At 43.2% G+C, this 17,801-nt stretch overlaps 1 protein-coding gene across 4 annotated transcripts in view; it reads right to left on the bottom strand.

The window, feature by feature from the left end:
• The window catches only part of macf1b (microtubule actin crosslinking factor 1b), an 83,540-nt gene extending 66,409 nt beyond the window's left edge, over nt 1-17,131 (bottom strand). The window contains exons 1-3 of one of the 4 annotated variants that reach the window (XM_059021432.1): nt 16,804-17,131; nt 15,846-15,904; nt 13,175-13,286 (exon numbers count right to left, since the gene is read on the bottom strand). In XM_059021432.1, coding sequence (XP_058877415.1) covers nt 13,175-13,286; nt 15,846-15,904; nt 16,804-16,941 — 309 coding nt within the window. In that variant the 5' untranslated portion in view covers nt 16,942-17,131. Of the gene's footprint in view, nt 1-12,867; nt 13,026-13,174; nt 13,289-15,845; nt 15,905-16,803 lie in introns of those variants that run through there. The other 3 variants (XM_059021418.1, XM_059021433.1, XM_059021421.1) reach the window with 3 other exon arrangements.
• Between the last annotated feature and the right edge of the window lie 670 nt (nt 17,132-17,801).

Here is a 17,801-nt window from a genome sequence, read left to right on the forward strand (position 1 = left end):
TCTGCACAGTTATCATCACAAGACTAGAGTCCTCCATGTCTGCACAGTTATCAGACACAAGACTAGAGTCCTCCGGGTCTGCACAGTTATCAGACACAAGACTAGAGTCCTCCACGTCTGCACAGTTATCAGCACAAGACATTCTTGTTTGTAGAGTTGAGGTTGTATGTACAGTACACTCCATTCATTGATGGGTTCTTAATTCAAGTTGCAAATAGTCTGGCGTGCAGATGGGAGGACCAGCATTCCAGCTGATGAAACTTGTAACCCATGCTTCTTCAAAATGGCCTACAACATCACAGATTCCTCTGGATTTATCTGGATAAATAGCAGTTTAATAAAACAGATAATGATAGCAGCAACAAAGCCCATGTTATTGCCCTTTTCAACCCTCGGGACAACTGTTTTCCACTATAAGCCTAAACTCCAGTCAATGTTTGTTTATTGTGGTATCATTTTACCAATATCTTACTCTATGTACCTGTCCTTGTGCTACCATTGCCCCTACAGGACCACTGCATTGTAGAGATAGAAATATGTAATCCGAGTGATGAAAATAATCCAGTGAAACACTGCGCAGTAGATTTCTTTGTGGATAATAGACATAGGAGAAAGGGAATTGGATATACATGTCTATTCAGCAACAAAAAATCTAATAAAAACATCTCTGTGTGAGTAATTGAAAGAATTGAAAGCAGGCTAATCCTTCCATCCCCCCTTCTTTCTTCAGAATTGAATTGAAGCTAGGATAGGTACTCCCGTGTGTATGCTCATTACCAAGTTCACTCACCATGTAAAAATGGCACACAAAACCCTTTTTATAGGTCAAAACTATACTGCAATTCTTTGAGCAGTCATTTATCAACAAGGCTATAATTTCCCAGAGCAGCTCAGTTTTATGAATGGAAGGGGGCCTCCTGCAGGGAGCTGTAGCTGTTCTTTGCCTGAGTCACAGAAAAACTCTCTCTGGGATTTTAAAGGATTTAAAAAAAAACAATAGAGGAAGGTCATGTCGAGGAGGGCTTTGTTCTCAGTTTTTTCCCTTGTCTATATATATATATATATATATATATATATATATATATATATATATATATATATACTCCAAAAATGTTTTCCAATTAGATAGCAATTGCTGTATAGATACACCGGGTGAAGACGCGCTATGTTCTACTCCAGACCTGGGATAAATAATGATTTTATTTAAATATTTCAAATAATTTTTATAACTATTGAAATGTGTTGATTTATGTTTCATATATGTTTATAAATGTGTTGCAATGATGTGAAACATAACACATTAAGTTTTATAAGAACATCTATTTAGTTTTATATAAAAATATTTTCAAATACATATTTGAGTGCGGACAAAATCTTGAAGTATTTGATATTTATAAATATATTTGCCCCAGGTCTGCTGTGTATATATATATATATATATATATATATATATATATATATATATATATATATATATATATATATATATACTTAATGTGTTACGACTTGAACAAAAGTCATTGTATTTCTTGCTCTTATTGTATTACTTGTATTGTAACATTTGAAATGTATTTGCTTACAATTGTAAGTCGCCCTGGATAAGGGCGTCTGCTAAGAAATAAATAATAATAATAATAATAATAATATGTATTGTTTTTTACTGTATCTTGTAAAGTGCTTTGTGATGGTGGTCCACTATGAGATGCTATATAAAATAAAGATTGATATTTTTTTTCTCTTCATCTATGATTTTGCCATTTGTATCTCTTAGACTTTTTACTTCCTCCTTGAATGTTCTTTTGCTGTTATAATATTGGAAAAACTTTTTGGAATTGGTTTTAGCCCCTTAGCAATGCTCATTTCTATCTCTGTCTTGGCCTTTCTAACTTCCTTTTTTATTTGAGTTTGCAGTTCCAAGTACTCTTTCTGTGTGCTTTGTTCTTGGTCCCTTTTACATGCTCTGTTATTCGTTCTCTGAATATGTTTTAAATTTATCTATTAAACTATTTTGGCAATTTTGTTTTAGATTTAGATTTGTCTACTTTTGGGATGTAATTGTTTCGCGCCTCTAGTACTACATTTTTAAAAAACATGGATGTTTTCTCTATTTTACTCCAATCTACTTCTGTTAGTCTATGTTTCATTCCTTCATAGTTTGCCTTCCTAATATTGTAAACATTAGCTTTAGTCATTACTTTTGGGGTTTTAAAAAGCACTTCAAATGTTTTGTGGTCTGAGTTTGCCAATGGTTCTCTGACCTCTATTTTAGTTATTCTGTCTTCGTTATTTGAAAAGACTAAATCAAGGCATGCCTCCCCTCTAGTCTGTGCTTTGACAAATTGCATTAGGAAGCAGTCATTTGTCATTTCTACCATTTCAATTTCATCTGTCATGCTCCCCACCGGGTTTTCCCTTTTTATATAGGGGAAGTTGAAATCCCCCATTAATATGGCTTCTCCTTTGCTTCACGCATTTCTAATGTCATTGAATAACAGATTATTTTGCTCTGTGTCTGAATTTGGCAGTCTACAGCATACCCCTATTATTATGCCCTTTGAATTTGTGTCCATTATTCTGACCCATATTGATTCTGCGTTGTTTTTTTCTTCCAGATTTAACACCTGGGCTTCAAGACTATTTTGATGTATAGCGCTACCCCTCTGCCTCTTGTCCTGCCTGTCTTTCCTATACAGTGTATAGCCACTAATATTATATTCGTCTCCATCACTCTCAGATAACCATGTTTCTGTAACACCTATCACATCGTAGTTACTTGTTAGTGCAGTAGCTTCAAGTTCCAAGTTCTACCATTTAGACAGATACATTTAATGGCTGTCTTACCTGAGTTGTTGCCCTGAGGTTTTGCATGGATTGTGGAAGTTTAGGAATGGTTGTAAGGATAAGTCTGTCACTGGCTGAGTGAAATGTTTCTCTCTGCAGTAGCAAGTCACTTACCAGTCCTGGGTGAGGCAGGTGCACCAGGAAATTAGCAGCTTAGTTCCTCACAATAAACTAGAATCTTCAGAAAGTATTTGTTCTGGTTCCTTCATTAATCATTACTGCCTTAACAACCCACTGTAAAAGCATAGCAAGGCCCAGTTAAAATGTTGTAAAGTGTATTGAAATGTGGGGTTTAAGAGGGTTCCAAAGCACAGAGCAGCAAAGAAATGCATGTTTGAGCACAGCGGTCCAGACAAGCTGCGTACCTGCCGGTTTTACTCATTAAAAAAATCTGAAATACGCACCCCATTTAAATGGAATGTGTAAAAAACACGCAGAGCAATTGTGCTGCACAGCTTGTCTGCCTCCCTTCCTGCCTCCCCTAAAACTTCCACTAACAACTACATCTCCCAGAATACAATGGCTTCAGTTAATAGCAAACTGTTCACAAGAAAAACCAACCCAACAGACATATCCAATCTCTGGCTAGCCCTGTTGTCTTTGCAGCCAATCACTGTAAGAGTAAGAAAAATTCTAAGCTACACAGGTTGAAGCATAAACACCCCAGTCCAGCTACAAATCCAACTGGAACCATCGTCAGAGACAACCACTAAAAAAAGGTGCCTGTAATATTAAACTAACTGTTTTATAACTTGTTAATGCATTTCCTTATTGTATTTATCTGTATGGGTTTATATTGAAGTTTTAACATATTCACTGAGTTTAAGAATTTCATGTTAAAATATAAGTAACATAATTAATTTGCAGAGTCAGTGTAATACCTCGAAAAAAATGTGCTGAGCCAATAAAGAACCTTGTAGAACACACGCGTGGTTGTACAGTAGGTCAAAGTAGCATTGCAGTTAAAATGGAAGGCTCTTTTTTAATGCCTACCCCATTACTATTAAAGATTGTGCAGTACTTATCAAGATTACTCATGACTTCAAGGTAATGTTGCATTTTGCCCCGTGAAAATGCATTTTACTCTTTCAATTAGAGGGTAAGTTACTCCCAGACCCAAAACCTTATCTGGAGCGCTGTTTGAGCATATAGGTGAGGTAGAGGTATACAGGTGAAAGAGGATAGGAGAGGTAGAGGTATACAGGCGAAAGAGGATCGGAGAGGTAGAGGTATACAGGTAAAAGAGGATAGGAGAGGTAGAGGTATACAGGTGAAAGAGGATCGGAGAGGTAGAGGTATACAGGTGAAAGAGGATCGGAGAGGTAGAGGTATACAGGTGAAAGAGGATCGGAGAGGTAGAGGTATACAGGTGAAAGAGGATCGGAGAGGTAGAGGTATACAGGTGAAAGAGGATCGGAGAGGTAGAGGTATACAGGTGAAAGAGGATAGGAGAGGTAGAGGTATACAGGTGAAAGAGGATCGGAGAGGTAGAGGTATACAGGTGAAAGAGGATCGGAGAGGTAGAGGTATACAGGTGAAAGAGGATCGGAGAGGTAGAGGTACACAGGTGAAAGAGGATCGGAGAGGTAGAGGTATACAGGTGAAAGAGGATCGGAGAGGTAGAGGTATACAGGTGAAAGAGGATAGGAGAGGTAGAGGTATACAGGTGAAAGAGGATAGGAGAGGTAGAGGTATACAGGTGAAAGAGGATAGGAGAGGTAGAGGTATACAGGTGAAAGAGGATAGGAGAGGTAGAGGTATACAGGTGAAAGATAGGAGAGGTAGAGGTATACAGATGAAAGAGGATCGGAGAGGTAGAGGTATACAGGTGAAAGAGGATAGGAGAGGTAGAGGTATACAGGTGAAAGAGGATCGGAGAGGTAGAGGTATACAGGTGAAAGAGGATAGGCAAAGCATGGTAAAAGTGTGGTAAATATATTCTAACATACAGAAGCATAATAAAATAACACAAATGTGCAAAGGTTTTAAAAGAAAACAAATGATCACTGTAAAAGTAATGTACAGAAATGTATTTTAAAGCAAAATATACTTCTATATATAGTAGAATACCCCCAAATTTATTGAGATGACCCGACCATACACAAATGTTAATTTATTTATTTTTGCTGCATAAAAGGAAACTGGGTTGACAACAAACACGACAAAATTATTAGAAGACGAGAGAGTTTGGGGGTTTTTCTTTTGAGAACGTCTCACATTTAATCGATCGAGAGGTAATTTTAAAATGGCTTCTACAGATGGAGCAAAACAATAATTGTACAGAAAGTTAATTCCCATGGAAGAGAACTAGCTGTTAGCCTGCAGGATTGGTCACCTGTAGCACTGTAATAAATGCCCTGGAAACTGGGGGCAGGGGTGGTGGGGTAACTTGATTTATGTGAGGACAAATGTTGAAATGCAAATTAATTCTTTTGTTTTTAGAACAGAGGTAACATTTTTCAGCTCAGCATGAGTTCCTGCTAGATTTGTATACAGTTGCCTAATATATGCCAATTAGAAAAGCTGCTGTTTCTTTCCTTCTCACCCTATGTTGGCCGACCCTGAGGATATTTTTTATGGGGATTAATTGCTGTACCTAAACAGGCCCTGTTCCCATGCTATGAAAGTGAAATAGTTTCTATGGAACAGCCCTGTGAGGTACAGTAAGCACCTTTACCTCAGCTGTTGGGATGGTGAAGTCAAGATATTTAAACAGAGCAGCCTTTTAATGTTCGTAGTTATTTTTTTTACATCGGCCTTATTACACTTTTTAACAGCACAACTGATGTCTGGCAGTTCCTTTGACTACAGTTAGCAGTGTAGCCATTAAAGAGCTGGATCAATTAAAAATGGTCAGAGCTGGGGTAATGCTCTACTTAAGTAACGCAATATATAATATTATTTTTTGTCAATAACGAGGTAATATCACGCATTGGATTTTTAATCTGAGTAATAATATTACAGTTACTTTCCACAAAAAAAAAAGGTTTGTCCCGTTACCTTTTCTTTGTTGTACTTACTTTAGTGGTCTTTTCTTTATCTCTTTATTTCTTTTGCTTTAATGTCGGTGTCTCAGCACCGATGATGCGATCTCTCTTCCGGGATGTCTCAGGCAATAATAAGCCGTGGGGCAATCAAATCAGTCTTTCTGACCCATGTCATTGAATAAGGCTAGGCACTAGGAAAAAAAATGTGTATCCTTATGTGCCAGGGTGAAGGAAGATGGAGGGTTGAAAAAACTGGCCTCCTGACAGACCGAGGCGCTAGATTGACCGACTGACAAGACCTCAATAAGATGGAGCATACAGTAGGTATAGAGTCCGGTTGAGGCGGCCACCTTGGAGAGGTCGGCTACACAGGTGTACTAAGTTCCTGCTAGTTAACACCGAGGTTTCAGCAACAGCTGATCGAGTAACGACTTAATGGGCTAGGGGTATATACAGTATATAAGGGATATAAGGGAACTGTGCAGTTGAGTCTGTTGGTTCGCTCGTGGATGGTTTGGTACGGGAGCGAGTGACACACAGGACAGGACGCTGCCGGGCCTCGCTTGCCGCCCTGCCACCCACTCCACAGGGAAACGAGCCCGGACCGGTGTAGGAGGGACACCACCGGCCCTGAGGCACGTCACGATCTTACCACGCTCCGCCTCTTCTTCCCCACCCGCTAGACCAGACCTCATCACACCCCAAGTGAACAGCCTTTGACCCAGTCACGACCCTGCCTGGTCCAACCGCTGCCACACAGGGGGGGACAACTGCTACGTGGTGATTCTGATCGAAAGTGTCTCCTGTCATGCCCTGCTGGATACCAGGTCCACCATAACGCTCTTGCACCTTGACCTGTTGCTGGAGGGCACGCTGCTGGAACAAGCAATAGCGCCGCTGACCACAGTGACCAGTGAAGAAACCGCCATGAGGGGATGCCCTCATCTGGGGATGCCTGCCTGATCAAACAACACCCCCGCCGGATGCCGCAAGCTCACCAGGCTGCTGCTGACCAAGCCCTGGAGGAAATGAGGGCTGTCGGTATCATCGAGCCTTGGACATCGCCCGTGGTCCTGGTTCCTAAGAAGGACGTCACGTGGAGGTTCTGTGTGGACTGCTGCCAGCTGAATGAGGTGACACTCAAGGACTCTTACCCCCTACCACGGATCGATGAATCACTTGACCTGGTTGCATGGTCAATGTGGTTTTCGTCCCTGGACTTGAAAAGTGGCTATTGGCAGGCAGCCCTGACCCCCTAAGCCAGGCCCAAAACTGCGTTCTCCACGGGGCGAGGGTTATGGCAGTTCCGTGCCATGCCGATCGGCCTCTGCAATGCTCCAGCGACTTTTGAACGGCTGATGGAGAGGGTGTTGGCGGGAGTACCTTCGGCCTGATGTCTGGTCTATCTGGATGACCTCCTTGTGCATGGGAAGGACTTTGATGAGGCCCTGCCTACACTGAGGCAGGTACTGACCAGGGTCCGATCGGCGGGCCTCAAACTCCACCCCGAAAAGTGCAAGCTGCTGAGGCAGGAGGTGTCATTCCTGGAGCACCGGGTGAGCAAAGCGGGCATTACCACTGAGGAGGATAAGGTCGCGGCCGTGAAGGACTGGCCGCCCCCTGCTAACCTGCGGCAGTTGAGAGCCTTTCTGGGCCTTGCCTCATACTATCACCGTTTTGTCGCCAGGTTTGCCACAGCTGCTACTCCCCTCCATAGCCTGAGTGGAATACGGAACAACAGGAGGCCTTCGACACGCTAAAAAGGGCCTCATGTGAGGCTCCGGTACTAACCGCCCCCGCCCTCAGCAACACTATATCCTCAACACAGACGCCCGTGACGGGGGATCAGAGGCGTGTTGGCCCAGGAGACTCCAGAAGGAGAGAGAGTTGTAACTTACTTTAACCCTTTGCGATCCATTGTCGGATCTGGTCCGACATTGCAATTATTCCTATCCGGTCCATTGTCGGACCCTGTCCGACATCATCAAAAAAACGCAAAAAACGGGTTTCTAGTCGTTTTTTCTCTGGAAAAAGCTGAGAAAACCATTCAATGGCCGAGTGGGAGCGACAGGAGCCGAGACAAGCCAATAAAAAAAAAAAAAGGCGGATCTCATAAATAGTCATACTTGCCCCTGGCATCCCATATGGGCAGTCATAAAGAAACAAGCTGGCTGATACTGCATCAGCGCACAGAGACTATCATGGACATTTGCAGAGCTTTTTTGAGATGTTATAGTAATAAAATAATGACTTGGATTGCATTATTGAGGAGTTTGGTGATAAAACAAGTGATCAGGAGATGACTGATCGGTATGTACGACTATTATTATTATTATTATTATTTATTTCTTAGCATATGTGAAAGCTATAGTGAACGAAAGGGTGGGGCGGGGCTGGACATGCCTAGTGAGTGCTTTGTTGATATGCAGAGCCTTTTAAACCCGTTTGACTGTGAAAAAAAAATACTTTTAAACAGTGCGTCTAGAATTAACTGCGCGTGTGAAAATAAATTGGACCTGACGCGCCTGACACGCACTTAATAAATGGACTGCAGAGGGTTAGTCGAACACTCGGCAAACCTGAGCGCAACTATTGTGTCACCCGCAGGGAGCTGCTAGCCGTGGTGGAGGCGATGAAACACGTTAAGCACTATCTGTGTGGCTTGCCCTTTAGGATCCGGACTGACCATGCGGCGTTGCAGTGGCTCATGTCCTTTTGAGAGCCCGAAGGGCTGGTGGCACGCTGGATAGAGAAACTCCAGCCTTACCAGTATACAATCCAGCACAGAGCTGGGGCGCCCACCAAAACGCCGATGGGCTGTCCAGGAGGAGGCCCTGCATAGCGGATGACTGCCAGTATTGCACCTGGAGGGAAGAGCAGGAGGTGGAGCTGGCGGAAGCAGGGTCAACCAAGTGCCGGACCTTGCTCCCGGGGCACGGACGAGACTGGAAGGCCTCGGGCTCGGGTCGGGTTCGGATTTGTTTGGTCAGGTCGGGTACATTGTTTACATGCCAAAAATGAAATGTATTTATACTACAAAAATGGTAAAAACCTGTTTGACACATGTAATACATTAATTACCAGACATACAGTACAATAGTAAATAATAGTCAATAATTTATTTTTCACAGGACAAGACAAAGGAAAGAAATATAACGAGTAACATGTAACGAGTAATATAGCGTGCTACGTTTTTTTATAGTAATAAGTAAGGACCTTATATAATATGTTTCTGAAGAAACGAGTAAAGAGTAATAAGTTCCTTTTTTTAGTAATGTGCCCGACTGATAGATAGATAGATAGACAGATAGATAGATAGATAGACAGATAGATAGATAGATATTCGAGAGGAGAATTTCAATTAGTCATGCCTTTGTAAAAATGAAACAATAAATATAATTGTGCCCATGCATGGTAGAAGGGCGTTAAGGCCAAATTGTAATTTTTTTTTAAAAACCTTTTCAGTCAGATCATCAGAGCTCCATCTGTCAGATTCAGCTTATTTCTCCTTCTGATCCACAAATCAAACCTAATTCCTTTTCAGAGTGTGCTGTCATGTGTGCAGGGGGCCTCTGTTGTAGGCCTGCTCTGAATCCTCCCTGCCTAGAACCATACAAAAGAAACTGGCTGCTGTTCCAGCTCATCGTACAGACCTGCCAGAGACAGTGAGCCCCCCCCCCCCACCCCCTCCTCATCCCTCCTCCCTCCTCCTGATACCCTGACCTTCTCTGTGTCCGTCTCTCCATCGTACAGACCTGCCAGAGACACTGAGCCCCCCACCCCCTCCTCCTGATACCCTGACCCTCTCTGTCTCCCTGTCTCTCCATCGTACAGACCTGCCAGAGACACTGAGCCCCCCACCCCCTCCTCCTGATACCCTGACCCTCTCTGTGTCCCTGTCTCTCCATCGTACAGACCTGCCAGAGACACTGAGCCCCCCACCCCCTCCTCCTGATACCCTGACCCTCTCTGTGTCCCTGTCTCTCCATTGTATAGACCTGCCAGAGACACTGAGCCCCCCACCCCCTCCTCCTGATACCCTGACCCTCTCTGTGTCCCTGTCTCTCCATCGTACAGACCTGCCAGAGACACTGAACCCCCCACCCCCTCCTCCTGATACCCTGACCCTCTCTGTGTCCCTGTCTCTCCATCGTACAGACCTGCCAGAGACACTGAGCCCCCCACCCCCTCCTCCTGATACCCTGACCCTCTCTGTGTCCCTGTCTCTCCATCGTACAGACCTGCCAGAGACACTGAGCCCCCCACCCCCTCCTCCTGATAACCTGACCCTCTCTGTGTCCCTGTCTCTCCATCGTACAGACCTGCCAGAGACACTGAGCCCCCCACCCCCTCCTCCTGATAACCTGACCCTCTCTGTGTCCCTGTCTCTCCATCGTACAGACCTGCCAGAGACACTGAGCCCCCTACCCCCTCCTCCTACCCTGACCCTCTCTGTGTCCCTGTCTCTCCATCGTACAGACCTGCCAGAGACACTGAACCCCCCACCCCCTCCTCCTGATACCCTGACCCTCTCTGTGTCCCTGTCTCTCCATCGTACAGACCTGCCAGAGACACTGAGCCCCCCACCCCCTCCTCCTGATACCCTGACCCTCTCTGTGTCCCTGTCTCTCCATCGTACAGACCTGCCAGAGACACTGAGCCCCCCACCCCCTCCTCCTGATACCCTGACCCTCTCTGTGTCCCTGTCTCTCCATCGTACAGACCTGCCAGAGACACTGAACCCCCCACCCCCTCCTCCTGATACCCTGACCTTCTCTGTGTCCCTGTCTCTCCATCGTACAGACCTGCCAGAGACACTGAGCCCCCCACCCCCTCCTCCTGATACCCTGACCCTCTCTGTGTCCCTGTCTCTCCATCGTACAGACCTGCCAGAGACACTGAGCCCCCCACCCCCTCCTCCTGATACCCTGACCCTCTCTGTGTCCCTGTCTCTCCATCGTACAGACCTGCCAGAGATACTGAACCCCCCACCCCCTCCTCCTGATACCCTGACCCTCTCTGTGTCCCTGTCTCTCCATCGTACAGACCTGCCAGAGACACTGAGCCCCCCACCCCCTCCTCCTGATACCCTGACCCTCTCTGTCTCCCTGTCTCTCCATCGTACAGACCTGCCAGAGACACTGAGCCCCCCACCCCCTCCTCCTGATACCCTGACCCTCTCTGTGTCCCTGTCTCTCCATCGTACAGACCTGCCAGAGACACTGAGCCCCCCACCCCCTCCTCCTGATACCCTGACCCTCTCTGTGTCCCTGTCTCTCCATCGTACAGACCTGCCAGAGACACTGAGCCCCCCACCCCCTCCTCCTGATACCCTGACCCTCTCTGTGTCCCTGTCTCTCCATCGTACAGACCTGCCAGAGACACTGAGCCCCCCACCCCCTCCTCCTGATACCCTGACCCTCTCTGTGTCCCTGTCTCTCCATCGTACAGACCTGCCAGAGACACTGAACCCCCCACCCCCTCCTCCTTCCTCCTCCTGATACCCTGACCCTCTCTGTGTCCCTGTCTCTCCCTCATAGTGCCTGCTGACTTCTAAACCACCAGAAACTCAAAAGTGTAAAGGTAAAGCAGGTAAAGCAATTATAAGGAGATTAATGACAATAAAATGTTAATGAGAGCTGTTTAAACGCAGAACTGTAGCATTAACATATACAAAAATTACAGTTTGAAAAGTGCAACCCGACAGTGTGATGTTCGTGCTCTTGCTGCAATTGCCCATACTCTGGTTAGCGAGTGAAAAAACTGCACTGATTACATGCTGAGTACAGTACCCTCTTGTGTTAAAAGCATATAAATGTGTGTGCTGATCCAAAATGTAATTCAGCAATTCTAAAATATAATTTCTAATACTGGGACATTGACGCACTGTATTGGGTTGTATAAAACACTTCATATACCACACTGCACAGGAGTACTGCAAATACTATACTCTGTCAAAGTGTCACAATGCTTTGTAAATGACTTGTCAGCCACTAAATAAAGTGCAAAGATGGGAAAGAACAGGTACTGTAGAGAGAGAATAAAAACAAGCACATGTTACACAGTGATGAAATTTAAAGGATGCTGAGAATGGAATCCCTCTATTGTGTTTCCTCTATTCATGAAGTTCTGGTTAAATGTTTGCTCCCACCAGCTTCAATTCCACTTCTTTTCTGGTGAATTTGTTGGGTTTTTGTCTGTTACCATGAGGAGGTCTGGAATGTCCCAATAAGAACTCCAAAAGATTTGATAAAGCAGCAATACCCAATGAGAGGTTAAATAAAACATATTGCTCTTGTATAGAAATTATTAAGATATGAAATATGGATTTCTATTTTCTGCTTCATTTCTGTGTTTGTGGCATTAAAGATTGTCTAGTTGAATATTTTTCTCTGTTGTTATCCTTGCTTGCAACCTAAACTTTTTAGCTTCAGGAAATGACATATACAAGTTACTATGACAGGTTTGTAGCGCCTCAGATTTGGCCCATGACTTTCCATGACCATGTGGGACAGTTCCTTGACTGCAGGGCTACATCCCGCTGTATCTTCACCTGCAGTCACATCGGGTTATTTGGCACCACAATTAGATCACATGTCCTTGTTTTGTAAGCTGTCTGGCTAGGTGGATAGCCACAGGCAGTGCACCAGGTTTAATAAGTAAGCTCTTACTTACTTACTATATTAGTGAATACCCAAGCTTCCTGGTTATAAATATGCTATCATGGAAGAATAATTGCAGTCGGCACCAAGGGTCCTGTACTGAGTGTGTTTGATTGAGGATTCCTGCACACTGAAGGCTTTCTTCGATGTTTACAAAGTGTTCCATGTCCCCAAAATGTATTAAAAGAAAAGGGGCATTACATGTTAACAGTTTAAGTTACCTAGTTTGAGAGTAAAAGAGCTTTCAAATCAGTAGTTGTTCTCAAACTGTGGTATACAGAGTATAGTGAATTGGCATCTCAGCCCATTGAATTGAATGGAAAGGCGAGGGCTGGACCTGGCCCACAAACCATATGGTTCAAAGACGACCGACTTACCATTCAACTAAACAGCAAGCTCTGGATTTGAGAGGTAAGTGCATGTCTTATGCTGCTGTCAGTGTTGTTAATTCAGCAGCCTGCATTACTAGAGGTAGCCTAGAGGGTCCCCAGAATGTTTCTGAGACTTCATTTCATGTTCAAGATGCTGTCTTCTGCTGAAAGACATGCCCTGTGCATTAAATATTAACTTTCACGACAGTACAGTTTCTGTTTGTTGTTAGCGATTAGTTGGGGGTACTTATTCAATATTGCTTTTTAAAAAGGGGTTCCCTAACCCATAAAAAGCCTGGGACAGGGAACTAACCTCAGGATCCACAGCAGGAAGCCTCTTCTCCATCCCCTCCAGCCAGTGCCGAAGAGCTTTGATCTGATCTCTAAACTCTGCTCGCCATTGCAGCCAATCTTCATTCTCTTTCCTAATGGAAAAACTGGTATTAGAGACGGTGTATCCAGAATTTATAAAACTGTTTGCCCAAACTTTGTAAACGTTATTTCATTGACTTCAATCATAAATTGTAAATAAAAAAAACATGGCAAATCATGGTAAACTATGAAAAATGGATAGTATAACCAGGAAAGAGCAAGAAAAAAACTGCAAATTTGTCTTGCAAAAATACTGTGGTAAATTTTTATAAAGGAATAGATAACATATTTGAATTGCTGCTTCAAGTGATACCGCTACTCAGATGATTAAAGACCTATAATAACTGAAAATGTCTTGCTTAAAACAGTGTGTCCTGTGGTCCACACTGCCTCACACTGATAAACTGCACATGGACACACAGCCTCACACTGATAAACTGCACATGGACACACAGCCTCACACTGATAAACTGCACATGGACACACTGCCTCACACTGATAAACTGCACATGGACACACTGCCTCACACTGATAAACTGCACATGGACACACAGCCTCACACTGATAAACTGCACATGGACACACAGCCTCACACTGATAAACTGGCATCACACCAGTTTCCCCTTATCTGGTCTATTGCTCCGTATGTTTGGATTTCAGGAAGCCAACACGCCAAGAATTACAAAGCCTAATTGATCTATTGCAAAAAAATATTTCTTTTATTACTAAGCATATCCTGCTGTTGGCGATGCAGAAAACAACAACAATTGAGTGACTGTAATATGTGGCCATTCAGTCACATGCGGGCTACACCTGGTGGGCATGATGCCTAACATAGTGTATAACTTGGCATGCACCTGAATGCATGGCCCACATCCAAAACCAGTAGGCATGGTGTCCAATGTTGAAAATATAATTAATGGATTGCATTTAGACTTGGCCATGACAAATGTGCACATGGGCAAAGGTTTTAGAGCAGGAGGCATGGCCTAAATTAAAAATTTTGGTTTGGGTTGAAGGCCAACTGCTGTACCTCTATTCTTGTTAACATGATCATTGCTTATACTGTATATCCATCTTGGATCTCATATCACATACCTGTTATACTGGAGCAGAAACACCACATCCTGGATCTTATATCACATACCTGTTATACTGGAGCAGAAACACCACATCCTGGATCTTATATCACATACCTGTTATACTGGAGCAGAAACACCACATCCTGGATCTTATATCACATACCTGTTATACTGGAGCAGAAACACCACATCCTGGATCTTATATCACATACCTGTTATACTGGAGCAGAAACACCACATCCTGGATCTCATATCACATACCTGTTATACTGGAGCAGAAACACCACATCCTGGATCTCATATCACATACCTGTTATACTGGAGCAGAAACACCACATCCTGGATCTTATATCACATACCTGTTATACTGGAGCAGAAACACCACATCCTGGATCTTATATCACATACCTGTTATACTGGAGCAGAAACACCACATCCTGGATCTTATATCACATACCTGTTATACAGGAGCAGAAACACCACATCCTGGATCTCATATCGCATACCTGTTATACTGGAGCAGAAACACCACATCCTGGATCTTATATCGCATACCTGTTATACTGGAGCAGAAACACCACATCCTGGATCTCATATCACATACCTGTTATACTGGAGCAGAAACACCACATCCTGGATCTTATATCACATACCTGTTATACTGGAGCAGAAACACCACATCCTGGATCTTATATCACATACCTGTTATACTGGAGCAAAAACACCACATCCTGGATCTCATATCGCATACCTGTTATACTGGATCAGAAACACCACATCCTGGATCTCATATCGCATACCTGTTATACAGGAGCAGAAACACCACATCCTGGATCTCATATCACATACCTGTTATACTGGAGCAGAAACACCACATCCTGGATCTCATATCGCATACCTGTTATACTGGAGCAGAAACACCACATCCTGGATCTCATATTGCATACCTGTTATACTGGAGCAGAAACACCACATCCTGGATCTCATATCACATACCTGTTATACTGGAGCAGAAACACCACATCCTGGATCTCATATCACATACCTGTTATACTGGAGCAGAAACACCACATCCTGGATCTTATATCACATACCTGTTATACAGGAGCAGAAACACCACATCCTGGATCTTATATCACATACCTGTTATACTGGAGCAAAAACACCACATCCTGGATCTCATATCGCATACCTGTTATACTGGAGCAGAAACACCACATCCTGGATCTTATATCGCATACCTGTTATACAGGAGCAGAAACACCACATCCTGGATCTTATATCACATACCTGTTATACTGGAGCAGAAACACCACATCCTGGATCTTATATCACATACCTGTTATACTGGAGCAGAAACACCACATCCTGGATCTCATATCGCATACCTGTTATACTGGAGCAGAAACACCACATCCTGGATCTTATATCACATACCTGTTATACTGGAGCAGAAACACCACATCCTGGATCTTATATCGCATACCTGTTATACAGGAGCAGAAACACCACATCCTGGATATCACATACCTGTTATCTTCTTTTGTGGCAGATCTTTGGAGTTCTTGTATAACTTCAGCTTGTTGCTCCTAAAACAGATATATTCAGCTTAGTAAGGTACAGGGTTAAATCCTTGTGTAAGAAACGATGACAGCACACTTTGATTTTATTATATAAAGGACATGTTTATTATTTTATTCACGTTTGCTTTGTGCACTGGTTTGTTGATCTGATTTTGTAATATTCACGTGTAGTATTTCGAGTAGTTGCACCTTTTTGTCACTGCTAATCACCCCCGTCTTTAACCAGCTTACTTGCTAATTAAGTAATTCACCTGCTGATCAATCTGGGGTGGCTTTAAAAATCAGTCTCGTCAGCACAGCAGCAGCTGCTGCTGCTGCTCCTCCTGCTCCTCCTGCTCCTCCTGCTCTGTTTATTTTAAGGTAACGAAACTACCAGGATTTCCAGGCTGCGCTGGCATTCCGGTCCATGCTTAAATCTCCTGTCTCGTGGAAGCCGCTTGTATTATAGATTGGACTTTGTTTGTAAACTTCGCCATGCTGTTAAATCCCTATTAGTAGAAATATCTCATCAGTTTTAACCATATGAGGAAAGTGATTATAATCACCCTTGTATCTGTGCACTCTTGTGTTACTTTCTGTATTCTAGTGGTGGTTTTTATTTGTGTTTTATTTTAATATACAAAGCTCCAGTCTTTTTACTATGTGGTTGTTATGATAGTGTTTTGTATATTTTCTCTTTGTGTTTTTAACATTGGTTTATTGTATTTTCTTTTAATATACAGCGCTCCTGTTTTTGTACTACATAATGCTATGATAGTTGCTTTGCGTATTTATTGTAAACTGCCTGGAAATAAATCATTTAAACTAAGCTATTCCGGTTGTCCTGTTTCTCCCGGTCTTGTGTCACACAACCATGCAGGCTACATTATTGCATTTTTATATAAATACTCGCTACAGCTTCTTACCTGTGAAGGTAAGTTGGCGAGCTCTGAAGTTGACTTCTCTTTACTAGTCCTTTCTGGTACAGGATCACTGTCAATGTCTGCACATTCCCTTGGATTTCCCTGTTCCATTGCTTCCTCTTCACTGGGACTGTCTTGCATATTTGGGGACAGAGCAGCATCACTTCTAGTTTCTGCAGGAAGCACTTCCCTCCTGTGCAGTAGCCCCTCAGAAGCTCCCTCGCCTGGGCTGTCCCGACAAGTGTCTTGCAGTCGGGCTAGCTCGCTCAGATTTTCAGAGTCAGAGTGACAGTGATGATCACATTGTGGAAGCTCAGCCACTGGATTCACACCATGCTGTCAATGGAGACAATCACTGGTCATTTATCAATTCAGTCTGTTTATTTGGTATTGTTTTGATATGGTAGTGGAAGCGCTTACAACTAGACTGTATTTCTTTTCGAAGCTGCTAATAAACAAAATATACAAATGTCTTGTGAAGGAACATAGAGACTCAAAGCCAGTTCCACTGTAAAATAATGACCACAGATTCATATGGTACATTAGGTGCTAGTCCTGTCAGGTTCTCCTTGAATTCATTTTCAACACTACACATGTATTACACAAATACAAAGTATTATTCCAATGTTACCCCCGATCACCACATGTCAGCTTCTGGGTTTAAAACTCAAACTTCTAGAAGCCTCCCTGTTTGTCTCTGCTTCTAACAAAAATGAGGGTGTTTTTTTTTCTTCTATTTTCTTGTTTTCAGTCTCTCTGGTTCCTTCATATGAGTGATTGTACTAAAATGAAGCGAGTCACACAGCAGAATTGCAGCATAGACATATCTGGTTAATTTGGTTAATTAGTTGCTTAAAAAAAAAAAAAAAAAAAAAACATTTAAAAACAAAATAACATTACAAAAATAGGAAAGTGTGAGGCCTGCAAAATAATGGTAATTTATATTAGATAGGATTTACTGGAATCTAAGGTCTATATACTTTAGGACTGTATAGGTATTA

Source organism: Acipenser ruthenus, chromosome 4 (genome assembly GCF_902713425.1).
Source record: "Acipenser ruthenus chromosome 4, fAciRut3.2 maternal haplotype, whole genome shotgun sequence".
Lineage (NCBI taxonomy): Eukaryota > Metazoa > Chordata > Actinopteri > Acipenseriformes > Acipenseridae > Acipenser > Acipenser ruthenus.